This window comes from Phyllostomus hastatus, unplaced genomic scaffold (assembly GCF_019186645.2).
Source record: "Phyllostomus hastatus isolate PE091 unplaced genomic scaffold, TTU_PhHast_1.1 phas_contig_58, whole genome shotgun sequence".
Lineage (NCBI taxonomy): Eukaryota > Metazoa > Chordata > Mammalia > Chiroptera > Phyllostomidae > Phyllostomus > Phyllostomus hastatus.
The window spans coordinates 56427794-56454787 of NW_025333916.1; the positions used below are offsets into that span (position 1 = coordinate 56427794).

Below are 26994 nucleotides of genomic sequence, written 5' to 3' on the forward strand. Positions count from 1 at the left end.
AGGGGAAAAAAAAAACCTAGTATATTTTTTAAACGTGTCACTGAGTAATAAGGAACATTTTCCACCAACAATTTTACGTGTTGAAATCTGTTAAACTAGTTTACAACTAACTTCTTGGGAAAGTAACAGCAGCAGTTAAGAACTGGCAAAACCCACAAATATTATGTGTTGTTTATATTACCTAATATTGTTAATTAAGAGTTACCATTTTCAAAGGTCACAAAAGGAAGCTAAATCCACTGGGTAAAGGACTAGTGGGGAACAAGATGTTCTCAGAGCATCAAGCTCTCATTGTAAAAGTTACCACTCATTAAAAAGGAGGAAAAATAAACCTTTATAATGGAGAGATCTAGCAAACACCACCTTGACCAACTGTTCAATAGTGGTAAACTGGTATTAAGTGTCTCCTGATGTAATGCTATAGGTAATGCTATAGGTAATTCACATTAGCTGTGTAATATTAGCTTAAAAAGTATTATCTTGAATCTAGTAAGGAAAAAAAGACAAATTCAGAAAATTCCTGTCCCACCCTCCCAAATGTCAGTATTTTGAAAGAAAGGTAGTGGAAGTTCTGTTCTATATTGAAAAAACTAATGACTAATGCAACTCATGAGCTCTGATGAATCTGGAGAAAAATAAAGGAAAAACCAAAAAGCTATAAAAAATTTTGGAACCCTGGCCAGTTGACTCAGTTGGAGCATTATCCTGTACATCCAAAAAGGTTGCGGGTAGGATCCCCAGCCAGGGCGTGTCTGGGAGGCAACTGATCAATGTTTCTTTCCCTTTCTCTCCTTCCCTCCCTTTTTCTCTAAAATCAATAAACATATCCTTGGTGAGGATTTAAAAAAAAAGAATTTTTGGGACTATTAATTTCAGTATGAATTATATAGTTATGAGATAATGTTACAAAAATTATTCATTTTTAAGTGTGGAATCATTTATTTTGCTTTTTGTAAGAAACTTAGGAGAAAGTCATGATTTCCACAACTCACTTTCCAAACGGCTCGTGAGAGAGAGTGAGCAAACGAGGGAAAGTGTTAACTGGTGAGTTTATACAAAGGGTACACCTGCTTTTACCACGCTGCCCTTTCAACTCTTCCGTGGATTTGAAAAGTTTCCCAGAAAATGCTGGGGAAGAAAAAGGAAACCCTTTGTTTTAGATTATCTGCCTTGAGATTTTTTTTTTTGCCACTGAAGGGCAAAGAAAATGTTGGTTTTTCACTAGGCCATCTGCATATAGCAATAACCGAAGCACACAGGTAACAGACGCTGAAAATTTGAGGCCTTTGCTGTGTGCAGAGCCTTTTGTAGCTGAGCTAAATCACCTGTGACATAAGTGAATTGCAGTGTATTTTGTCAGAAGACTGAGCATCTAGCCTGGGTTCCAGCATTTATCTAGGAGCCAGACTTCTGACAAATCACAACGCCCTTCGGTTTGTTTCCTCACGAATACAACGCGGGAAACGTCTGAGATCTTGCTCCTGAGCTTGTCAGGTTGGCTCAAATAAACGCCTATGAAAATAAGGGAGAGGGGGAGGGAGGGAGGGAGGGAGGGAACGACTCGGACAGCACAGCTGTAAATTCAGCATTTCCAAACTGCACTCCTGTCAGTCATCAGACCAGCTAAACCCACTGTGTAGGCCTCCCTCTCAAAGAGGTGGAGCAGTTGTAAGAGGGGAACTTTCCTCAATACAACACTGGTAATGCCTGCACCGAGCACGTAAAGTTTCAAAGAAAAACACACGTCACGCGGTATTTACACAGTAAAGACTGGCTTTACTGTCTACCTTACGTTTTAAAACATCCAATATAAGAATGAAGGTCTCTGGCAGCTCTATGTCAAACATAACTTACGGTGTCACTTCCTTCAACGTCCCTCATCCTTTAGAGACATTTTGGGAAGGAAACAATTTTACTATGCTGCATGTAAAACAGTGTAATTACGCCTGCAAATGAAACGTCGGATAGTAGATGACACGTCACCTCGCGATGTTTCCAGCAGCAGAGACGATAGCATTCTGCGACACCGAGGCAACTCTGCTCATTCCTTGACCATCACTGCCCAGATCATAAACCTGCATGCGAAACATTGTACCCACTGAGACACGGCTACCATCTGTCTGCGTTTTATGAGTTTATTAAACAGACTTTTCCTTTTTAGGGACCCTTTCATTTTGGTATTTCATATAGAAATAAAAACATTCACAGATCTGAAATTTCATTAAAAAATGGTTTGGACGTGGTTTTTTTTTTTTAAGATTTTATTTATTTATTTTTAGAGAGGGAAGGGAGGAAGAAAGAGAGAGAAACATCAATGTGCGGTTGCTGGGGGCTGTGGCCTGCAACCCAGGCATGTGCCCTGAGTGGGAATTGAACCTGCGACACTTCAGTTTGCAGCCTGCGCTCAATCCACTGAGCTACGCCAGCCAGGGTGGTTTTGATGTTTTATAAGAAGCACACAATTCATAGGAAAAGTCTGAGTGACTGAGCCTTCTTCCTTACAAACAGGGATGCAGGGCTGTGATGGGTAGAGCATTGTCCTAGCCAGAGGTGTCCAACCTTTTGGCATCTCTGCGCCACACTGGAAGAGCGGTCTTGGGTCACACATTAAATACATTGTGACACATAATCACAAAAAAATCTCATAATGTTTTCAGTGAATTTACAATTTTGGGTTGGGTCACATTCACAGCCATCCTGGGCTGCAGGTTGGACACACCCCTGCACACCAAGGTTGTGGGTCTGATCTCAGGTCAGGGAACATACAAAATGCAACCACCGAATACATAAATTAGTGCCACACCAAATCGAAGTTTCTCTCTCCCTTCCTCTCTTTCTAAAAATCAATAAACACACACACACACACACACACACACACACACACACACACCAGGGATGCTATTCCCACCTTAAATAGTAGTATAAGATTAATACTTACTTGTATTACTCCTTTCTCAGATCGTGTATATAAAATGTTTCTCGAATTATCAATTTCAATTTGAACAATAGGATCTGAAAGACAAAATAAATAAATACAATAAAACCCACCCAAAATGGACAAACCAAATACAGTGGCAACTTAAGTGAAAACTGCTGTATCGGAACTTTTTGTTCAGGGGTTCTCCTCCTCCTCTGCAGATATGTAAGGTATCTGCGTGAGGACACACCCCAGAAGCACTCAGATCGGACAACGTGCGAGCAAAAAGCAGACACCAAACACTGTGACTGGGTGAAGAGCATGAAAAACAAGTTATCCTATCCTCTAAATAAATTTTAAGCCAAACCAAGACCAAGGTCTAGATCATTCCTCCCTTCAACAAGTAAACAGTTAACGAACGTTTGCTATGTTCCAGAAACCCATGACAAATACTCATACTCAGTCCATTCCTTCAAGAAACTGCCAGGTTCGTCTACTGAGTCACTGTGTGAAGGGAAATCATCTATTGTAGTCACAATAACTTTTTAAAGTTAATTTACCTTATTTCACTGAAGTGTTTTTAGATTATTTCACCGGCACCTCTCATTTTATTAAAAACTCTTACATATTCATTTCGTGCTGGGAACTTGTTCTAGAGCAGGCAAAACACACACTAGGTGTCTGACCGGTTTTCACACGTGTGTGCACGCGCACATGCGCACGTCTTGCTTTCGGAGCTTACGTGTGGCTGTTTTTGACACGTGTTCCACGATGCTACACGGACAGAAACTTGGGAACAAACCCACACTGTTTCTGTTTCATAGTCCCTTCTTCCTTTAAGAGCCTTATGAATATATCAGAAATGTATTTAAAAAGACAAAGTTTCAATCGAGAATGAGAATTTCTTAAGAAAATGTTAAGTCACTGATCTGTTATAAATTTTCATTTGCTAAGTTTATTGTTTTCTACTCACCATCTTCTGAAAATGTGAATTGTAGCAACGAAGGAACAAGAAAAGAAAGCGCACTCTTGGAGTGGTTGATTTTCCTACATCTTTGGCTAAACCAACCTGCTTCTGCCTTTAAAGAGAAAAGTGAGAGAAGACTTGTAAATGTAGGTACTTCCGTCACAGCAACTACTGTATACCCACGTTTACAAAAATCCTCAAATCATAGCAAAATACCAATAATTGTAAATGAAGGCATACTATTCAAAAGCAGTACTGAGTTTGGTCCTGTAATTAAAATAAACATGCAGCTAACTACAATTAAATTACTGCCCTCAACAAAATCAGCTATGTCTATTCCAGAAATCTCAGTAGTGTTATGCTAATGAACTCGTATTTTGATTCTCTCAAAAACTATTTCAAAGTATAAGGAACATAATAAGCAGGGTTTATAAGTGCCCACCAAAGTACATAGGACTGAGGTACTTATATTATCTCATCCCCTTTCTGCTAAAAGCAGACTCTAACAAGAGCGGCCACCACCATCATAATCTACACTGTATTTCTCAATGACTGAGTTTTGCCCTACAAAACCATTTTGTGGTAATGAACAAGGCCAACAGAAAATGAGCAAGAAAGAAGTACAATGTAATATAAAAAACACAACTGACCTGGGTTCTATACCTAGTTCTGCCACTAATTAGCCTACCAGAATATGACTTTATCAGTTTCCTAAAGTTTACCTTATGCAAAACGCAACAATACGGAGGGGAAAAGATACACAGAGAAAAGGACACAAAAAGGCATTTCAGAGTAGAGAAAACATAAATGACCAATAAACACATGAAAAGATTATCAACTCAGTTATAAAAAAGTTATTTCCCTCCATCAAGATTGGCCAACATTAACAAGTTGCATAATACCAGTGCCGGTGAAATACATTCATAGATGTCTGTTAAGAGTCTGAAATTCTTATAGGGCAATATGAAAATACTAAACAATTTTATTTTTGTACTTTTATTGATTTTTTCCCATTACCATTTAGTCCCCTTACTCCTCCCTCCCCCCAGCAACCACCATACTGTGTCCATATCCATGAGTTCTTTTTCCTTTTTGCTCAATCCCTCCAACCCCTGACCTCTGCCCAACATTTAAATGCATATACCATTTATTGCTGTGTATAATGCGCATGTTTCTGCCCAAATTTTTGAGGGAAAAATAAGGATGTGCATTATACATGGGTAGTACTAATTCCCTATCTATATAAATGTTTTTAATTCTTTTATTTATGCTTATGTGTTAAAAGTGTAACCCTAGAAAGCAATAACGACATCCATATAAAAAGTAATACCCTGGAATATGATAATAGCTTTTATATATAAATGAAAAATTGAATTAAAAAATTAAAATGAAAGATCTTTTCCTCAAAGTTTGGACCAAAAACATGGGGGTGCATTATATATGGGAGCACAGTAAACATGGCAAAATATGGCACCCAAACTATTAGAATGCAACTATTAGAACTCTAAGACTCAACACAAAAAAATCTACTCATGTGCACAAGGAGGCTTACAAGAGAACACTCTTACTGTGCTACTGTGAAAAGGAAAACAGAAAACCTGGATGTCCATCAGGGAAGAAATTGTTTAGTAAACCATGTATGTCCATTTCATGGACAACTATGCATCAATTACCAAACATAACATACATACATCTATCTATGTATCTATGTATCTATCATCAGATACTGACAAGGAAAGACTTTCAAGATATAGTTAAGTAAAAAGCCAATTATGTAACAAAATATAAGCAATAATTCAAGTAAAAACAAATACAAACATACACGATGTATTGGTATATGTGTATCCACACATAAATACATAGGTATAGATACTTACAGATATGTATCAATGTGTGTATCCTGTTCTAAAAGGACATACTCAGAACTGATACAGGCTTTTACCTCTGGAAAGAGGACTGGGTTCTGCAGGCATGGTGTAATAGCACAGGAGTGCAGGACCACCAGCTTAAACTGTATGTCTGAGTACCTTCTATAAGAATATGTTAGCCCTGGCTGGTGTAGCTCAGTGGATTGAGTGCGGGCTGCGAACCAAAGCATCGCAGGTTCAATTCCCAGTCAGGGCACATGGCTGGGTTGCAGGCCAGGTCCACAGTGGGGGCCGCAGGAGGGGCAACCACACATTGATATTTCCCCCCCTCTCTCTCCTTCCCTTACCACCTCTAAAAATAAATAAAAAAAAATATATATATATTTTAAAGATTTTATTTATTTATTTTTAGAGAGGGAATGGAGGGAGAAAGAGAGAGAGAGAGAAACATCAATGTGCGGTTGCTGGGGGTCATGGCCTGCAACCCAGGCATGTGCCCTGACTGGGAATTGAACCTGCGACACTTTGGTTCGCAGCCCGCGCTCAATCCACTGAGCTACGCCAGCCAGGGCAATATATATATATGTTAAAAAAAAAAAAAACAACAACCAATGCAAATACATCATATGGGTTTAAATCATAAAAAAAAAAAAGAATATGTTAACATGCTTATATAATTACAAAATAAAAAACAAAATCCACCCCTACTTCATCAAAAGGGAGAAAAAAAAGTTCATTAATGCCAGGCTTACCTGGTATGCTACTTCATATAAACAGCCATCTTTTCCAGCCAAGAAAATTCTGCCGTTGTCGGTGGAAGTTATTGTTAAGAGGTAAGTATTATCAGTGGGAAGAGAATACAAAGGGTCTGGAAGCAACTGCATTCCTCCATACATACTGTCATTCAGAACTCCAGTGCCTTTTTCATTTTTAAAGAAAGAACACAGGAATCAGTTTATCGGCTTTTAAAAAAATGTTTGGAACAATCACTGCATTATCTTTAGAAATGGTGTTTTTACTGCATTCTTACGGACATACTCCAAAGCTTCTGTAACATCTACAGAAAATCTAATACAATTTAATAACTCAGGTGAAATAGAACCTACAGTACATATATAAAAAATATAAAAATATAGTATATAATATCAATAAATATCAATACATTGTACATATCAATAAAAAAAACTAACTCAAATTTTAAATTTTGGAAATGAGCCTATGAATGTGGCAGCAATAGTTAATTATTTTGAGTCACTGGTTCAACATTATTTCACCCAAAACAACACAAAAGAAACCACTGAATGTGATCGTGACTGAGGGCTTCTTACTTCAGTGTTCCACGTTAAAATGGCCATTCAGTAAACCAGAAACAAAGCAAATGAAGGCACTATTGAAAATCTCACTAGCACAGATTCTTCTCCTTCTACTACCCTCCCTTTATATTGTACATTTAAAACGTGCACATTAGTATGGTAAATACATCCAAAATATTTTTTTGGTGGAGCTACTGTCCTGAAAGATATCAAATCTACAGGGGAATATGATTTGTCTAGGAGCAAATAGCCTGGAAAGTTAACTTAGTAAAAAAAAGTTAGTTTTTAGTTATAACATTAAACTCACCAACATATACATACATTTTTAAAACACAACACATGGGTTGCTATACCTGTTTGCAAATTAGCATAGCTGAGTCCAAGAATCACTATATCCACAGGGGTTGCCAAAACCAGGAGGTGTCGGACATGAGGCTGAAAGATGCCTAAGATAAACATACATGGGTTTGGGATTATGTTTTCCAAAAATTTCCAGTATTTAAGTGTTGACACAGTAAGTTTTTACTATTATAATGAGATACTGATTACATAGTATATGAAAAGTCTGAACCCAATTTAGTTCTTTTTGATATTAAAGTAGTACTACCTATGATCATTTAAGAAAGTAAGCAGCAGCCCTGCTGGGTAGCTCACTTGGCTGGAGCATTGTCCCGACAAGACAAAACCGCAGGTTCGATCCCAGGGCACACGTAGGAATCACCCAATGAACGCATAAATAAGTGGAACAATTACTCAATGGTTCTGACTTTATCTCTTTCTCTCTCTCCCTCTCTCCCTTCTCTCTAAAAAAATAAAATGAAATAAAAGAAACAAAAACTAAATAGCAGAAAAGAACCACCTCAGAAAAGAAATACTTTGGTATTCAATGCCATTTAAAATCAGTGTTGTATTACCAAATTCTTTAGGTTTATTAATATGTGAGGACTTCTATTTGTATGCCCACATTCACAGCAGCATAATTCATAGCGCCTGGAAGGTGGAAGCCACCCAAGTGTCCGTCAACAGATGAACTGATAAACAAAATGTGGTATAGACACACGATGGAATATTATGCAGCCTTTAAAAAAAACTTCTGACACACTACAACAGGGATGAACCTTGGGTCTTATCCCACAAAGTTGAAGGTCGCCAGTTCAAGTCCCAGTCGGGGCATGTGCCTGGGTTGCGGGCGCATGTGAGAGGCAGCCGACTGATGTTCACACTGATGTTTCTCTCCCTGTCTTTCTCCCTCCCTTCCCCTCTCTTTAAATAAATAAAATCTTTAAAAAAAATCTTTCATGCATTTGTTCCAGTATTTTGCAATAGATGGTAAAAATAAAAGGCACTCCCCTTCAGGATGCAATAGGGTCAAATAATCGACATTTCTCACTTTAGTCAACTCACTTTTTATCTATAAAGTGCACTTTTTTAGCACTTTTAAGAAACTGCCATATTTCTTTAGGTCTTTGGAATGGCTCAAAATCTCACTGCCCGATAACAAGTTTAATACTCGTGTACAAATATGGACATTTACAATCCTTTGCAACACATCTGTTTTTGCTGTTTTGATGAAGAAACTCAATAGAACCCTAAATCACTGCTTTTACAAAGTCATGTATGCCCTGGCACCAAAAACTTGGCCAATAGTACTTTCAACTTCAAATGCAATTTCAACAACTATATAAATCGGTGCCTTTTCAAGAGATTTTTGTCCAGAAATAGAAAAATATGAACTAACTCTCTTCTACTGAGAAGTTCAGACTCTGCACAAGTAGCTGATTAAACCCGAGGCAGGTTTACTTTATTAGATGAGGAAGGTGGTCTTGGAAAGACCATTCCAAGAATCACGCAGAGGGAGGAGCTTATGCACGGTGTGACTTTGGGGGAAGCTTTCCTGCGTCATGCAGATGATACAAATAACTGACTCACAGTCACATCCTCACTATTATAAAAACTGCTCCAAAGCAGCACGCTCTCTCGGCTAAGTTATAGCCCTGGGAGATGAGACTGAAGCTGGAAAATGGTGAGAACTGCTTCTCTTCAATACGTGAGAAACACTTCCTTGAACTCAAAAAGCGTGCTTAAGCCTTGTTAATTTTTCTGTAGGCATAAGGAAAAATTCCTGAGTGCTAGAAAACACACCAGAATTCTTGTTTTATTCAACGAAGCATAACATTGAAACATAGTTTCATAATCTTGCTTACATAGAAGCATCAACAAAGCAGACTTTTGCCCAAAAGTCTGAGTGACTTAGAAAACAATTCCTTTAATTGAAGAATACTATTTCCTTGCAAAAGGCAAAGTAAAATGTGGACTTTGTTAACATTAACACATGTTTGAGTCAGAATTTTCAGGACTTGTTGACAGCAAAATCAGAACTGTTTAATTATCAAAGATAACACCTTTGCTGCTGTATCAAAGACTACACCATAATTTTAATTTGCGATGAAATTTATATTTAAGTAAAACAAAATTTTACTCTTTGGTTTAGATGGACAATTTATATTTATTAAATAGGGGGCAGCAACAGCTATTAACTTTCATATAAATAAACTTTAAGCAATAAGAGAGAAACAAGCATCAGGGTAAAGAATGCTTTTGAGAATCTATGTAAAGAAAATAACATTCCCAAAGTAATCATAAAACAATGCATTAAAACTGCATGTTTGTACTTAAGTGAACTGTTGTAATTTCAAAGTGGCCGTGACCTTTAAAGAGCTTTACTGAAGCCCTGCAAACAAGGGAATTTTGTCTACTACTTCCTCTGGTAGGCAGGAAGGTACATGTGGAGGGACTGAGCAAATAGGAAAGAGGACTCATGGACGTGGACACCAGTGTGGTAATTGCTGGGGGGAGGGAGTATAAGGGGACTAAATGGTAATATAAAAAATATAATAATAATTATGTATTTTTTTAAAAAAGAGATGCATTTAAATTTAAATCAATCAATTCTACTTGTCAGTAGCTCTGGTAAAGATGTGGCACAATGAGGTTAGAACTGTGAGCTAAACAATGCCTGTGACTTCTCCAAGACTTATTCTGAACTGTGTTCTCACTTTCCCGGTCTATCAAAACTAAAACAAACAAACAAACAAACAAACAAAAAACATGCAGAGATAAAAATGGTTTTTTACAGCAAGTGATGAAAAATGCATAATACCAAAAACTTCAGGGAAATTAAGAGTAACAAAATGTAAGCCAGATAAAATCCAGGAACTATACAGTTTAACAATTTTAGCGGCAGATTTACTTATACCATTATAAAGTGAGGAAACTGTTAAATATTCCTAATTACTTTATTTCTGATTAGAAGGACTCTGAACAAAACTTCAGTAGGAAATTCAACTACTTAAAATGTGTTGTCATTTGGTCCTAAAACAGTTGAAGTCTGTGTACGTATGAACTTAAATTAATCCATATATATTCTTTTATTTCTTACCAGCTTTTGGTTTCACGAGCCCCACGGCAAGGATAGTCTCACTAAGTCCATCAAAATAGGCGAGGTCTCCCCTGTCAGCAGTTGAAGAAAAACATGTTATACACGTAAACAGAAAGTTTTATTTTATAATAGTCTTTATGACTATTACATGTAATGAAAAGTGAATGAGCAAACTGCTTCCGTTCCAAGACCCAGGCGCAGGGCAGGGGCCTACCCAAGGCCAAGTGTGCGTGCACCGGAACACAGGGGTGCTGCTCCCCATTCCACCCCCTGCCCAGGCTGCAAGTCTCAAGTCACAGCAATCTACTGCGGGGAGAGGGACAGACCTAGAGGACCTTTTCAGAAACACGGGGAAACAGGAACAGAGCGCAACCCACCTGCACCCTGAGTGCAAGGTAGTTTGGAAGCGACGTGGAGCCTCTGGTGCACTGAGGGTAGCCCCGGGAACAACAAAGCGAACGCAGCTCAGGTCCTGACTTGGAAAAGTCATCTCGCCCCGCAATAAAGGCCTACTGCTAGGCTCTAGCAAGTGAGGAAACCTGCTGATTTCCTCCTTAAAGTTTTTTTTAAAAATTCAATGTACTGGGGTAACATTAACATTTACATTTAGTGTAAATGTTAACATAAATGTGAATTTGATGTTATGACGGTTAATAACATCTTATCAATTTCAGTTGTACAATTTAATAATACATCCGTATACTCTACTGTGTACCACTGAAGTCTAGTGTCCCTCCACGACCACATACTTGACCCCCTTGACGTTCTTCATCCTGCTCCCACCGTTCTGCTGTGTCTACGAGTTTACTTCTCTTTGTGTTACACCCCACATGTGAGTAAAATCACATGGTCTGACGCACACCCATTTCTAAGGACAAACGTTGCTTCCTTCAGTATCCACTGTCCCACACACAATACCCGGCTTTCAGGACAAGAGCACGGGCACAGAACAGCGAGGAGAAACAGAGCTCCGCTGTCCGAAGAAGACACAGTGATCAGCAGAACTAGACTCAGCTGTGAGCCCCGTGTCTGACCCGGAGACGGGAAATGTAGAACCAATACAATCGACACAGTACAGGCTTTCACGGACAAGGTGGACACCATGCATCAACAGGTAAGGCACTTCAGCAGAGGTGAAAATGAAAAGAAATGAGTAAGTGAAAATGTTAGAAATAAAATGCACAGCACACAGAAAGAACGTCTTTTAAGAACTTTTTGGTAGACTTCATATAAGAAAAGAATCAGTGAACCTGAAGTTAGGCCAACAGAAACTGTCCAAAATGAAACCAAAAGGGAAGAGAGAGCAGAGAAACGAAAACAGAACAAAGTGTCCAAAATCTGCCGTACAACACCAAACAATCTCACAAAAGTGTAACTGAAATCTCAGAAGAAAGAGGGACAGGATGGGGCAGAACAAGTATTTGAAGATAATGGCTGAAATAATTTCCAAAAATAATGAAAAACATCAAAACAAAGATCTAAGAACCACAGAGAACACCAAGCAAGACAAATATCAAGAAAAAAAAAATGATGCAGACTCTGAAGAAAACTTCCGGTTGCCCAGAAAGGGGCTAGCTATGCAGGCAGAACCGAGAACACCTGAACCGTCACTTATGTGGGCCAGGCCAGGCTCCCTGTTTCTGCCGCCGTGGCATCCCAGGCTCCGTGAGAACGGGTTCCCTCCCAGGCGAGGCTGATACTGGGAGAGCTGAGGGTCGGAGAACGATGAATCGCACAAGACTGTCTGCATCATCCGTATGCAGTTAGGATGTAAAATACAAAAGCTAAAGGAATAACTGAAACCATGCCTCGGGTTTCTGCACTGCACAACTGAGTTTGTGAATGAAAGATGTATCCCCAGTACTTGTGCCTGGATTTTTTTCCAGTAAGCACAGTGCTCAAGTAATTTTTCTTTAAATGAGTTCTCGTTTGAACACACAGTAAGGTGAGACTGTTCCTTGCTGGCAGAGACCACCCATATCCCATTGAGTGTTGTTCCTAGCACAAAACACATGACAGACTCAATATATTTGTTAAATGAATATGTCAGATGTTAATGGAAATACAAAAATTTTCAACGAACTGAAACCCTTTGGCATTTAGTTTTCTTGAGGAGACTCATGCCTCAACAGAGGTTTTATTCTTTAGTATCAAAATGAGTAAGTTACAGTGGTATAACAAACTGGGGCAAAGTTCAGGGTACCTGGAGAACGATCACAAGCAGACAGCACTGCATTTATGACTATGTAACATTTCAACAATAAAAACCTATGAAAAGGTGGGTCTAATTTTTTTAAAAGATCAGCAAACAAAATGGTTTCATTTAAGCTATATGTTCTCACTTAGTGTCAATTTTGATTCAGTGATACAATGTTTTGAGTGTATGTATACATAATAAGTGCATCAATTACTCAGAGACAAGAGTAACATGGCCTTCCTATCCCACGCCTCACCTAAAGTTAATATGTACTGAAGTACTGAAAAGTAAGCCTAAATTTACCTCCAAAAAGCCAAGAGTGAGATCACCAGATTAATAAAATTTAAGCAAAAATGCCTTGGGCCTTCCCTCAGACTCTACTATATACATTTAATTTATACACAGGTCAAGCCCAGAATTATAAAACAGTTTAGTCATTTCTGTAAATCAGCAGTCTCCCATTCCACAGAAATGCAAGGAAAACACAAGTCTTTAAAAATGTCAAACCATCTTTCAAAGAATTACTGACAGACTATCTTCACTAAAGGATCTGAGTAGCTTGGGACCTAGACCCAGCTACTCAGAGTGGTACCTAGACTGGCAGCATCACCCGGGACCTTGCTACAAATGCACTCTGGAACCTCGGTTGGAACTGCTATCACAGATTCCCTAGTTTAATCCCATCCCCCGGTGACTGACACCCACAGTGGAAAGCGGTGACCTGGACGTTAGATGAATGGAAGATTAATCAGGCAATGTTTAATAAGCAGAATACTAGGTGCAATAAAGATCATCTAAACTGTAAGCACGCTAAGACATGGCGGCCTTCAGTGCATACCCATCTTCATAGTTCCACATGAATATGTCGCTGTCGATGGTGAGCCAGGCCCTGCTGACGGCGGGGAACACGCCCATCATGCAGTTGCACTGCATGTCTGAGGTCGGTGATGTAAGGCAGACAGACTGCAGTCGCATCTACTCTAAACTTCTCCCCAAAGACCTCGATATACAATTTATGATTAAAAAATCATGACCCACCCACTCTTTAATAGAAAGACCAAATAAAATACCCTGATTTCCAATGAGTTTAATGAGAGCCACGGTGTACAACAGAAACACTTTAATTTATAATTTCCTAATAATGATATCTGACCATTTGAAATATATCTGGACAAATGTAGTGTGTGTATGTGTGTACCATTACGAACTTTAAAAAGAATATTGATCATGAATAACACCCTTGAACTCTGACATCAAAAAGCTGTTTTACTGAATCAGATTTTCCAACTGTGTAAGAGCAAGAGTGATAAAAAAGTACATGGTATGCTAGTCACAGTTAGGTGACAATTTGCAATTCTCTTACATTATAAATAATGCAATTTTAAAATAGGCCAAGATGTATGTTATATAGTTATAAGACAATGAAACAATTGTGAAAACAAATTAATTTCCTAAAGGAAATGTCTCTTACAGAGTATATAGTATTATCAGAAGATTAAAGAATATTAAGAAACTAAGCAAGGGATACAGTGGATTATATATTTAATAACACTATTTTACAAAGTCTCAGAGAAACAGCAAAAATTTTAGGGTAAATATATATTAGATTTTACTAACTTTCCTATTTATTTCATAAGCATTTTTCCTAATTTTCCATTTCTTTTTCTCAATCATTGTATTGAAATACAAGGCCCTTTTATTCTTCAGAGATTAATATACTTTTAAAAGTCTCATTAAATTTTAAGGTAGCACCTTGAAGTCTTTATTATGAGAGCTATAGATTGATATAAAATCTTAGCCAAAAAAGAAAAGAAATCTAGTGCTTTTCTACGGTATGCCATGCATTAAGAAAACCAGATAGACTTTTTTTAAAAAGGTAAGAAAACTCCTCTAGCTACTCAATCTATGAAGATGCCATTCCCATAACAATTTCTAACATCTTTTTATAAAGATTCTTATTGTGATCCTTAGAAATGAAATCATACAGATACTTCAATTCTAAGACACCAGTAAATGTAAAGCTACACGAAAAACTTTTGGGGGGAGAAAAAAAAATTCCTAGCAATTTTTGTTTGTTTTTAAATGTATTTTGAGCCACATCCCAGTTTCAAAATGTTAAAATATGGGGAAAAAATAAAATTGAAAACATGGGTCTTTGAGCTAATAAAGTCTGGCAATAAAAACTTTCTTACATAGCACTTAACTGGAAATTAATACTTTGCAATAATATTTAAAAATGCAGAGTTTCTTGTAAACAATTCACTCTCCTTAGTGTCCCAAAGCAATTAAAATGTGACTCAATTTTCAGCATAAAATTTTATATAAAATTTTTTAGGCACACGGTAAACTACCTATGTACTTAAATGTATTTTAAATAAAACCTTTAAATGAACTTATATACATATCTCATCCAACATGAGACAGGGAGTACAATAATGAGACTACCAGTTAAAAACAGTTTTAAAGTGCTAAACACAACACAATAGGATACGTCCAAACTGTTCGACAAGCTCAGGTGGGAGAGGAACTCTGCGGATGGAGCTGATCTCTGGGAGGCTGGGCACCGACAGCAAACCAGGTCCTTGTAGAGGGTAATCCATATCTGACATGCCAGAAACAGTGGGGTTATCTACAAAAAATAAAGTGAAGCATTTAATTAAAATCAATCACGTACTGGGCATCAGCTGGGTATACAGAAGCACTGCAAGCTACAAACAAAATTGTGCATCTGGTGGCTCTAAAGCTACAGAGAGAATAAAGTCACTCTGACCTGATGCAAAGGAGACCTGAGAAGTTCCAGTGCTAAGGCAGGGCACTTAACAAGGTTATCTTTCCCAGATACTTTGTAAAAAAGAAACTGGTTGGTTAGGGCATCTGGTATTTTTCTATTATTTTACTAATTTGAAATATATATGTATATATATAATACACACACACACACACACACACTTTGTGATTCTCAGATCAAACAATTGTGGGCAAAATATTGATTCCCCAATAGGTATTGGGGAATAGCTATTTCCTCTCCCACTTAAACATTTACAGATTCAATTCATGTCTTTTCCATTAGACTTCCCCCCTAGACCAACAAGGTAAGTACAACGAGTACCACAGAGGCAGCATTTTACTGCTCTACAAAGGCTTCTCACCTGGCAACCTTTCCGTTGCCCAAGGAGCCAGACACCAAGGCCAGGAGCAGGCAGGCCTCTCAGGCCTGTGTGGTCAGATCTGAACAAGGTGTTGTTTAGATCTGATGACCTACTTAGCTCTGGCACCTTTTCAGGCTCTCTGAAGTACAAAGATGCTGGGGAAAACTCGCATGTGACACAACTTTTAAATGTATTGTAGAAATGTAAAATATACAGAACTAAAGAGAAAACTGCAACCAATCCTTATGTACTGATTACCCACCTTCAACAATTACCCACAACCATGGCCAACCATGTTTCATTTATGCCACTATCTGCTTTTTCCCTAATGGATCTTCTGAAGCAAATCCCAGACATCCCATTTAATATTAAAACATATTTTAATAGAACAGTGCATGTGTTAAATGGCAGTGGGGACACGATTAATGACTGGGGAAGACGTGAACAGTTAGGAAAGCCTTCACGAAGAAATATTTAAGGGAGTTTGGAAGAATCACTTGTCAACAAGGAAAGAACATTCCAGAAACAACGAAGAGTACATATAAAATAAAAAACCCCGGCCCTGGCTGGTGTAGCTCAGTGGATTGAGCTGAGGCTGCGAACCAAAGTGTCACAGGTTTGATTCCCAGTCAGGGTACATGGCTGGGTTGCAGGCCACAGCCCCCAGCAACCGCACATTAATGTTTCTTTCTCTCTCTCTTTCTCCCTCCCCTCCCTCTCTAAAAATAAATAAATAAAATCTGTAAAAAAAACTTATAACAATTGGTGAATTTAAAAAATAAATAAGTAAATAAAAATAAAAAACCCTGGAGAAGGGTCCTCTCATGGAAAACACGCTAAATTCAGTGTGGCTGTAACAGGGGCAGAGAACAGAATGGGCGAGGGGGAAGAGATGAGTTTGAAGAGGTGGGGGTGTGTACTGGTGGACTGAGAGGGTCTGGGTCGGATGTGATGAAGGGCCAGAATGTGTGCACTGTGTTTATATCTTGTGTTCAAACCTGTGGAGTTCAAAGAGAGCAATGCTGTTCAAGAGGAGAATGAATGGCTAACAGGCCATTCAGTTCTCCTGAGACAGACCCAATGGTAAGTAGCTGTCACGAACAAATACTATTTTTGCTATGTTTCTGTCTTTCTTGTGATTACAAGGTCACTCCACAATTTTTATAAGTCACCAGAGGTGTCTTCCAGGTTTACAATGCATAGACTATCCTGGTTATTTATTCTTGGTTCTTGCTTACCAAAAATCTTGTCTCTACCTCACTTACACTTCTCCGCTTTTCTCCAATTTCCATCTCACAAAGGAGTCACTTTTTTTTTTCTAGCAACTTATGTAATTCCATATGCCTTGAGGAGCCATAATTCAAGACTGTTAACAAAGCATTTTCCAGCCACTGGTCTTGTTGGCACATAACTCTGCCCTACCCTCCCTTCCATCAACATTGCTGATCTCTCCTTCTCTTCATTTCCCTGGAGGTTCTTTTGAACACCTCCCAGCACTTCATAGGACACTAACTCTACACATAATAAAGCATATCTTTCAGAGAACACGGTAAATTTCCCGATTCGCTTCCTTTGCTCTTCCGTTTTACTCTAATGCTAACACGAGTCATTAACAAGGATGCGACTTGGACCCGGCGATCCTCCTCACCCGAGCCGTCAACACTCGGAGGCAGTGAAGAAGCTCGTCTAGGTTGGGGTCTTTGCCTCTTTGTGCGCTTTTCACTCCTACCCTCTCAAGTATCTGCAACGAAGCAAGTAAGGACAGGACAAAAAGGAACATAGGCTCTTTTTTGCTCTTCAAAATGTAGCAAACTGTCCTACATTTCAAGATGCCTTCGCCGGGTCCACTCGAGGGATAAGGACCTAGTTAGAGAGTCCGGCGAGAGTCCTTTCGGAAGGACTGAGAAACCAGCCACCAAATGGGCACCGATCACACTCACTTGGGGCAGACACCATGAGCAGCTCGGAAAGGTCCGGGTACATGCGGTCTTCTTGCAGCTGACGGTCGATGAGCCGCCCCGCATTTTCCAGAGCTTCCTGCAGGGCCGCGGCCGACGTGGATGCCGGCATCGCCGAGCCCAGCAGGGAAGACGGCATCCTGAAAACTGAAGACACCAGTGTCCGGTAAGAGTCCAAAGCCAAGGCGCACTGTGCAAAAACCCAAGAGCCCAGCTCAGCCCCGCGGCTCGCGGCGCGCGCGCCAACCCAGCGCCCCGGCGCCCGAGCCTGACGCACTTCCGGCTCCTGGGGCGGGGAATTTGAAGGCTCCGTTTCGGGAGTTTGGAGGAGGACGCGGTTCCGGGAGGCGGGCCTTAGGGGCGGAGCCGGGGAGAGGGAGGCAGTTTTGAAAGGGTGGCTCGGGTTCAGCGGCGGGGAAGGGGGAAATCAGAGGAGCTTAACGGGGCGGGGGGGGGGGGGAGGGGAAACGGGGAAGGACCGGGAAGGAGGGGACAGGGCGAGGTGGGGAGGGGTGGGTGACGGGAAGGGAGGAGGGGCGGGGACCGGGTGAGCGGGAGCCGGGCGTGGGTGCCGCGTCGGTGGGGGCGCCGGTGGCTCCGCTTCGGGTGGGTTGAGCGCGCGCACGCTGGATCTTTGCGTCTCGAGCTTCCCGGGTCCAACTGCAGCTGTTTCGGAGGGTGCGCGTCGGTTTCTTCGCCGCTCCAAATGACTCGAGAGGGGCCAGTCGGTAGCTTGTCGGAAACAGTTTCCACAGGAACCAGAGTTTCACCACGTTTCTTAGGGGCTTCAGTGTAAATTAAAATCCATCAGGCTTTTCTATTCGCATGTCGCTGCCGTTTGACTTTGTGACCGATACTGTGAAGAACTGTGTGTTTAAGGAATGTTTCGCTCCGTGCAGGGGGCTTCTGCCTTGCATTATTTCTCATTACGGAGAGGGGAGCAGATGGCTCTAATTCATAGTAGAGGCACTGGTATAGAGGTCACCCAACAGATCACCCAGTCCTTCCGCAGAAACGGAATTTCTTTTTTTTTATTATTATTGTTGTTCAAGTACTATTGTCTCAGTTTTCACCCCACTACGCCGCCCCCCCCCCACGCCCCTATCCCGCCTCCCACCCTCGGCCGCCCCCTTTGACTTTGTCCATGTGTCCTTCATACATGTTCCTCGATTCCCCCCCCCCCCCCATTATCCCTCTCCTGGCTCCTCTCTGGTTACTGTCAGACTGTTCTTTATTTCAATGTCTCTGGTTGTATTTTGTTTGCTTGTTTGTTTTGTTGTTTAGGTTCTACTTATAGGTGAGATCATATGGTATTTGTCTTTCACCACCTGGCTTATTTCACTCAGCATAATGCTCTCCAGTTGCATCCATGCTGTCGCAAAGGGTAGCATGTCTCAAAGGGTAGCATGGCTCCTTTCTTTCTGCTGCATAGATTTCCATTGTGTAAATGTACCATAGTTTTTTGATCCACTCATTTACTGATGGGCACTTAGGTTGCATCCAGCACTTGGCTATTGTAAATTGTGCTGCTATGAACATTGGGGTGCATAGGTTCTTTTGGATTAGTGTTTCAGGGTTCTTAGGGTATAATCCCAACAGTGGAATTGATGGGTTAAAAGGCAGTTCCATTTTCAGTTTTCTGAGAAAATTCCACACTGTTTTCCATAGTGGTTGCACCAGTCTGCAGTTCCACCAACCGTGCACTAGGGTCCCCTTTTCTCCACATCCTCTCCAACACTTGTTGTTTGTTGCTTCATTTATGATGTCCATTCTGACTGGTGTGAAGTGGTATCTCATTGTGGTTTAAATTTGCATCTCTCTGATAGCTAGTGATGCTGAGCATCCTTTCATGTGTCTCTGGATCCTCGTGTGACCTCCTTGGGAAAGTGTCCAAGTCCTTTGCCCATTTTTTTTTTTAAATAATCTACTTTTTTTTTTTTTTTAGATTTTATTTATTTATTTTTAGAGAGAGAAAGGAGGGAGGGAGAGAGAGAGAGAGGAACATCAATGTGTGGTTGCTGGGGGTTATGGCCTGCAACCCAGGAATGTACCCTGGCTGGGAATCGAACCTGGGACACTTTGGTTCCCAGCCCGCGCTCAATCCACTGAGCTACGCCAGCCAGGGCTCTTTGCCCATTTTTTAATTGGGTTGTTTGTCTTCCTGGAGTGGAGTCATGTGAGCTCTTATGTATTTTGGAGATCAAACCCTTGACTGAGGTATCATTTGCAAATATGTTTTCCTATATGGTTTGTTCTCTTTTCATTTTAATGTTGTTTTCTTTAGCCATGAAGAAGCTTTTTATTTTGATGAGATCCCATTTGTTTATTCTTTCCTTTATGTCTCTTGCTCTAGGGGACATATTTATGAAAATATTACTGTGTGTAATATCTGAGATTTTCCTGCCTATGTTCTCCTTCAGGACTCCTATGGTGTCACAACTTATACTTAAATCTTTTATCCACCTTGAATTTATTTTGGTGTAAGTTGGTGGTCAAGTTTCATGCATGTAGCTGTCCAGATCTCCCAACACCATTTGTTGAGGAGGCTATTTTTACTCCATTTTATGCTTCTTCCCCCTTTGTCAAATATTAATTGACCATAGAGACTTGGGTTTATTCTGGGCTCACTATTCTGTTCCATTGGTCTGTGTGTCTGTTCCTGTGTCAGTACTACATTGTCTTGATTACGGTGGCCTTGTAATATAGTTTGATATCAAGTATTGTGATCCCTCTTATTTTGTTCTTCTTTCTCAAATTTGCTACTGCTATTTGAAAATGAATTCTTAATTGTGCCCAGTGCCAAGAATATCAAACTGACACAGCATTCCTGTGCTCAAAGTGCTTCATGCAGGGGCACACCAACAAAGCAATAAAGTGCATCACCATCAATTTTGTTTGTGGTAGTTATTAACTGAACTGGAAAGAGGAGAAGTTAAGTGAGGAGTGGCGAGATAAGCTTCATTTCATACAGAAGAAAACTTGAGTAGTGAGATCAAAGCACTTTTCTTCAAACAGCAGTCCTCATTTAATTCTTATTATCCACTTAACAGATGAGGAGAATCTAAGTAACTCACCTAAATTATATCATCAGAACCATGTTTTGAACCCAGACATTCTAGCTCTGGAACTCATTTTCTTAACACTGTGCTCTTCTGCCTTTCCAATTTATGAATAAATTTACTTTGCTTCAAAAAATCAAAGCTGCCTTGGCACACTTAACAATTATATTATGACATTCATGCAAACAAACAAGGAAAAAATCGTTTAATGTGGAAGTCTCCATTAGTACAATTATTCCCTCTATCTTTTGTCATAAGCAAATATATCTTCCTGTGATTTTTCTGTAATGTGTATGATTATTTACTCCCATTGGTTGATGGTTTCCATGTTCCATTTTTTCTCTCTAGCACTTAGTAGGTTAAAATTTTATACAGCTTCAATGGCGTCTCCTCAACAAATGGTGCTAGAACAGCTGGACATCCACATGCAAAAAAATCTTGACACAATGCATTTACCCTTCACAAAAATTAACTGAAAATGGATCACAGACCTAAATGTAAAATGTAAAGCTATACAATTCCTAGAAGAGAAACAGGGAAAAAACCTAGATGACCTTGAGTAAATTGATGACTTTTATTTGGATACAACACCAAAGACATGATCCATGAAAGAAATGATTGATAAAGTAGACTTAAAAAGTTCTGCTCCGTGAAAGACAATGTCAAGAGAATGAGAAGACAAGCCACAGACAGAGAAAGATTTGGAAACACATCTGACAAAGGTCTACAAGCCAAAAGAAGCAAAGAACTCAGTAAGAAAACCTGATTTAAAAATGGGCCAAAGACCTTAAAGAGACACCTTGATAAAGAAGATAAACAGATGGCAATTTGGATGTGAAAAGATGTTATATACCCTATGTCATTAGGGAAATGCAAACTAAACCAGCAATGAGATACCACTGCACACCTATCATAGGGGCCAAGATCTGGAACACTGACCACTCCAAATGCTCATGAGGATTTGGAGAATAGGAACCTTCATTCATTGCTGACGGGAATGCAAAATGTTGCAGGCACTTTGGAGACAGTTGTTCAGTTTTTTAAAAACTAAACATACACTTAACATATGATCCGGCAATCTTGCTCTTTGATATTTTCCCAAAGGAGCTAAAACCTTATTTCCACACTAGAAACCATACACTGATGTTTATTGCAGCTTTATTCATGTTGCCAAAACTTGGAGGCAACCAAGATGTTCTTTCAAGGTTGAATGGATAAGTACACAGTGGTACATCCAGACAATGGAATATTATTCAGTGCTAAAAAATGAGCATTAAGGCATAAAAATATATGGAGGAACTTTAAATATATATTACTGAGAATGGCCAATCTGAAAAGGCTACTTGTGGTAGCATGATGCCAACTCGCTGATATTCTGGAAAAGACAGAACTATGGAGACAGTACAAATACCAGGGGTTTGGTGGTGGTAGGGAAGAGGGATGAAAAGGCAGAGCACAGACATTTTTTAGGGCAGTAAAAATATTCTATGTCATGCCGTAAAGACGAATACCTGTCATTGTACTTTTGTCCTAACCCATAGGATGTACAACACCATGATTGAAACCTATGTAGTTAAGGTGATCATGTCAATCAATGTAGGTTCATCAGCTATAACGAATGTATCACTTGGTGGGTGATCTTGATAATGGGGGAGGCTGTGCACGTGTGTGGATGCGGGGGTATATGGGAAACCTCTGTACCTTTTTCTATTCTCTGAACCTTAAATTGCTCTAAAATTAAAGCCTCAATTAAAAGAAAAATTTATGTATCATCTCAAGCCATTACAGGTTCTTGACTACAGAGGAGATGAGATGAAACAGCTATTTATAAGCTTGGGATATGGGTTACATAGTGAGCTGTGTTCATGGAGTTCTATTCTACTACCTAAGGCCTGTTTATCTGTACTCAGAAAAGAGATAGTGGCACTAATAATAACTTATTTTGTTACCCTTATTAATTGGAGTTCACATAGAAACTTTGGACACTGTGGTTCAGTCATCTACGGATGAAACCAAACCTGGTTGTGTCAAGTTATATAACATCCTGCAATAAGGGGGAGTAGTTTTTGTCTTCATACCTACTTTCTCTTATTCTTTCATTCCTTTTTTTTTTTTTTAAATCCTCACCCAAGGACATGCTTACTGATTTTATAAAGAGGGAAAGGGAGAGAGGGAGGGAAACATCAATGCGAGAAACATCCATCAGTTAGTTACCTTTCTTACTTGTCCGGACAGGGGACTGAACCTGCAACCTAGGCATTTGCCCTGCTCTGGAATCGAACCTGAGACCTGTCAGTTTAGGAAAGAGGCTCAACTGACTGAACCACTTTGTTCAGGGCCATTCACTCTTTTATTCACTTAACAAGCACTGAGTGCCCACTGAGGAAGAGGTTACACGATAGATGAGGGAGCCTAACTCGGAGGTGGGTCAGGGTCTGTAAATGCTTACAAGAGGATTGACGATAATTTTGAGGCCTGAAGGATGAGTGGGGTTAAATGAGGGGCATGGGGGTTGGTGAAGAGTCAGAGCTTCAGGACGTCATGTTCTGAGGCTGCTTGCAGAACTGAAAGAAGACCGGCGTGGTGGAAAATAGAAACAAGTTGAGAATACTTTGGAGGCCGTGCTAATTTTGTGTTTTAAGAGCAATGGAAAGGTTATGAAACTTGATCATTATCATTTAGGGTTTATAGATAGAGCATAATTTGAGATAGATTAAGATAGAAGTGGCATTAATGAATAACCTCATGAAAATATTTGCATCCAGCAACAGCATTAGGCTTACACATGGTTTTGCTAGAATTCAGAGATACATAGATAAATAATACGCCCTTAGTTCACAGCATAGACAGGGAGTCGTGTTGTAAAGTAATTAAAACCATTGCGGGGGGGAGGTGGAAGAGGGTATGGGGGTAAATGGTAATGGATAAGAATGCAATAAAATTTTTAAAACATTAAGAAACAATGAAAACGGAAAATATAATGAAGGGAATAAAGTGCTTTGGGAACCCTGCCGGTGGACTGGGAAACTATAACTAAGCATGGCTAATAGAGGGGGCTTTGGGCTAAGAGTATAAGCTTTAGAGCATTTTCTGACAACTCTTAGCTACTCCGGTCATTTTAGCGTGTGAGTACTTTTCAGGCATGTAGTAAATACGCATTTCTTTTAAGGTGGAAAACTGTGGGAATTTCCTCATAGAAAGGACAAAGTGCAAAGAAAGGGAGTTTTTTGGCTTCTTGTTATAATTCTGTGAGGGTTAAGCATCACCGTGGCGGTAAACACCTGTTAAAATGTGAAGGGTGTTGTTACAACACACCAGGTAAATTCCCATCCAGGGATTGAGTCGGGCGGCAGCCTCCGGTGTCATGCCCCTCCAGGCCGCTAGGGCGGCGCTGCTCAGGAAGCCGCCGTCCCTCCGCGGGCCGCACCGCTCTTGGCCCTGGCGGCGGCTCAGAAGCTCCGAGGAATTACTTCCTGCTGGGTTTGCTGTGGACCTGCTGCAGCTGTTTGAGCTGCAGCTGATGCTCGTTCTGCGGTAGGAGGCCGGCAATGGAGCGCCCGGGGCCCAGCGAAGGTGGGTTCCGTGAGGCGAGCCCGGGCGGGGTGGACGGGGCCGGGGACTCCGGAGGCGCCGCACTAACGAGGCCCCCTTGTCTCTTCTCCTCTTGTGCTAGTGACAGGCTCAGACGCATCGGGACCTGACCCGCAGCTGGCGGTCACCATGGGCTTCACGGGTTTCGGTGAGTGACAGCACAGGCGTAACGCCGTCTCCTTTTGCAGGGGTTTTAAGATCCTCAGGTTTGGGGGGAGGCCGAGCTGTCACCTCTGCTCCGCGCCTTCCACTGTGCCGAGTCCTGATTACTTTTGCTGTAGGTACATCTTGCAGTTTCTCGACACTCTTCACCATCTGTTTTCTGACTCCGGCCTATTTGTTGGGACTAGCTCAAGTGCCACATATGGGAAGACTTGTGAGAAAGAAAGCTTGCTTTGTGACCCACGTGGTGGAGGGTGCTGCTTGGTGGAGAGAGTTTGTGTTCCGTGACAGTGGTCTGTAATGGGAAGGCTCTTTTGGGAACAAATGGGACGTTAAGTCTTGTTATAACGGTTTTAAGTTCTTTTTGATTCAAGTCTCTCATCTCTAGAGTCGCCACTTCAGTCTTTCTTGTAGAGCCTGCTCTTGGCACGCTTTACGGTAAAAAGGTCGCAAACAGATGAAGTCAGCTATTGAAAATACTACTGCTAGTAAAAACAAACGTAACTTGTTTTCTCTCCCCATGTCTGTAGGGTCTTGGAGAGGACAGATGTCAGGCTAATGTGTCCACGTCTTGTGTTCATTCTTTCACACATTTATTTATTTTGGTAACGTCTTGAGCCAAATTTTTTACTATCTTGTAGATGCTCGTATCTACAAAAGTGCTATAGACTTCTATGGAAATATACTGCTTATTTTTGCATCAATTCTTTAAAATAGCTTTCTCCCTAACTTCAAAAATAACACACATAAGTAGCAGAAAATATTGAAGATATAAGAAACACAATAAACAAGAAGGAAGTAAAATCATTCATAATCTCATGATCTGAAATCAGGGCTTAAAAGTTTCTCATGTGTATTTACTAAGGACAGTAAAGATCATGTGTATGTAAAGTTTTATATTTTTATTAATTATACATAATTTATTTAATTCTTCATATTGTGAGGATTTCCCCATATTATAGAATGCTCTTCCCAAACCTGATTTTTTAATGGGTGATAGTAGCCTATTAAATATATTTTAATAATATATAAATTTGGGCCATAATTTGTGATATTTTTAGCTTTCTCCTACATAGTTTTTAATTCTTTTATCAATAATGAATAGTTTTTTATAAATAATTATCACCTTTTGTAAAAGGAATTTTATGTGTAACTCCATAGGGTAGATTTCAAGAGGGATTACTTTTTTTTTTAAGATTTTATTTATTTATTTTTAGAGAGGGAAAGGAGGGAGAGAGAGAGAGAGAGAAACATCAATGTGTGGTTGATGGGGGCCATGGCCTGCCACCCAGGTATGTGCCCTGACTGGGAATCAAACCTGCGACACTTTGGTTCGCAGCCCACGCTCGATCCACTGAGCTATGCCAGCCAGGGCAGATTACTTTAATAAAAAAAAAATTAAAATGTAACAAAAATTTGGATGTGTATTTTTTAAAAACTTCTTAATACATGTCATTATAATGCCCTTCAGAAAGGTTGTTTCAATTTACACCAAAGTCAGTGTTAGGTAAGAATGCTATTTTTACCATTTTCTTACCAATAGAGTAGGTATTATTATTAAAAAAAAAGAAAAATATAAAATTGCTTGCAAGTTCATTCAGAATTTGTTTCTTTACGGGTTTAGGGCTGAGTCCCTGTTTCCTTGCCAGCTATAAGTGCGAGTCTTTTAGCTTCTTAATGTATCTGCATTACTTGTTGACTTACTGCATTCATCTTCAAACAAACTCTAGTACCTTCAGTCCTTCTCCTACTTCAGGTCTCTCTGACGTCTGCCATATGTGTTCGGCCTCTTTGCCTGTAAGGGTTCCTGGGATTAGATTGGGCCAGCCAGGATAATCTCTTTAAAGTCCACAACTTTATTTATTTTTATTTTCTATTTTTTATTAAGATTTTATTTATTTATTTCTTAGAGAAAGTGGGAGGGAGGGAGAAAGAGAGGGAGAGGAACATCACTGTGCAAGAGATACATCAGTTGGTTGCCTCTTGCAGGCTCCCAACTGGGGAACAGGCCTGCAACCCAGGCATGTCCCGTGGCTGGGAATTGAACCTGCCACATTTTGGTTCATAGGCCGGCACTCAGTCCACTGAGCCACACCAGCCAGGGCTGAGGTCCGTAACTTTAATCACATATGCAAAGCCCCTTTTGCCATGTAGTGTTACATATTCACAGGCTCCAGAGATTAGGGTATGCACATTCTCCATCCTGCCTACCATATCAATGTAATTTTAATGGATAGTGTCTAGGTGAGTTAGAGGATCATGGGAGAGTTGTCTGGTTAATGGCACTAGTGATGAGATTGTCATTCAAAATTCACTGGGAAGTAACAAACTCTTTCTTTCTTGATATTTTATGGTTGTCTTGTAGCCATGCTGT

General features: G+C 40.1%; 2 protein-coding genes across 2 annotated transcripts in view; one reads left to right on the plus strand and one right to left on the minus strand.

Moving 5' to 3' along the window:
- The window catches only part of NUP155 (nucleoporin 155), a 54544-nt gene extending 36477 nt beyond the window's left edge, over positions 1-18067 (minus strand). The window contains exons 1-9 of the mRNA XM_045848170.1: positions 17791-18067; positions 15193-15330; positions 13540-13636; positions 10505-10575; positions 7419-7511; positions 6505-6671; positions 3891-3996; positions 2939-3012; positions 1984-2075 (exon numbers count right to left, since the gene is read on the minus strand). Coding sequence (XP_045704126.1) covers positions 1984-2075; positions 2939-3012; positions 3891-3996; positions 6505-6671; positions 7419-7511; positions 10505-10575; positions 13540-13636; positions 15193-15330; positions 17791-17947 — 995 coding nt within the window. The 5' untranslated portion in view covers positions 17948-18067. The remainder of the gene's footprint in view (positions 1-1983; positions 2076-2938; positions 3013-3890; positions 3997-6504; positions 6672-7418; positions 7512-10504; positions 10576-13539; positions 13637-15192; positions 15331-17790) is intronic.
- A 6243-nt stretch (positions 18068-24310) lies between these two features.
- WDR70 (WD repeat domain 70) overlaps positions 24311-26994 on the plus strand; it is a 228920-nt gene continuing 226236 nt past the window's right edge. The window contains exons 1-2 of the mRNA XM_045848124.1: positions 24311-24440; positions 24541-24606. Of these exons, the coding sequence (XP_045704080.1) occupies positions 24416-24440; positions 24541-24606 (91 nt within the window). The 5' untranslated portion in view covers positions 24311-24415. The remainder of the gene's footprint in view (positions 24441-24540; positions 24607-26994) is intronic.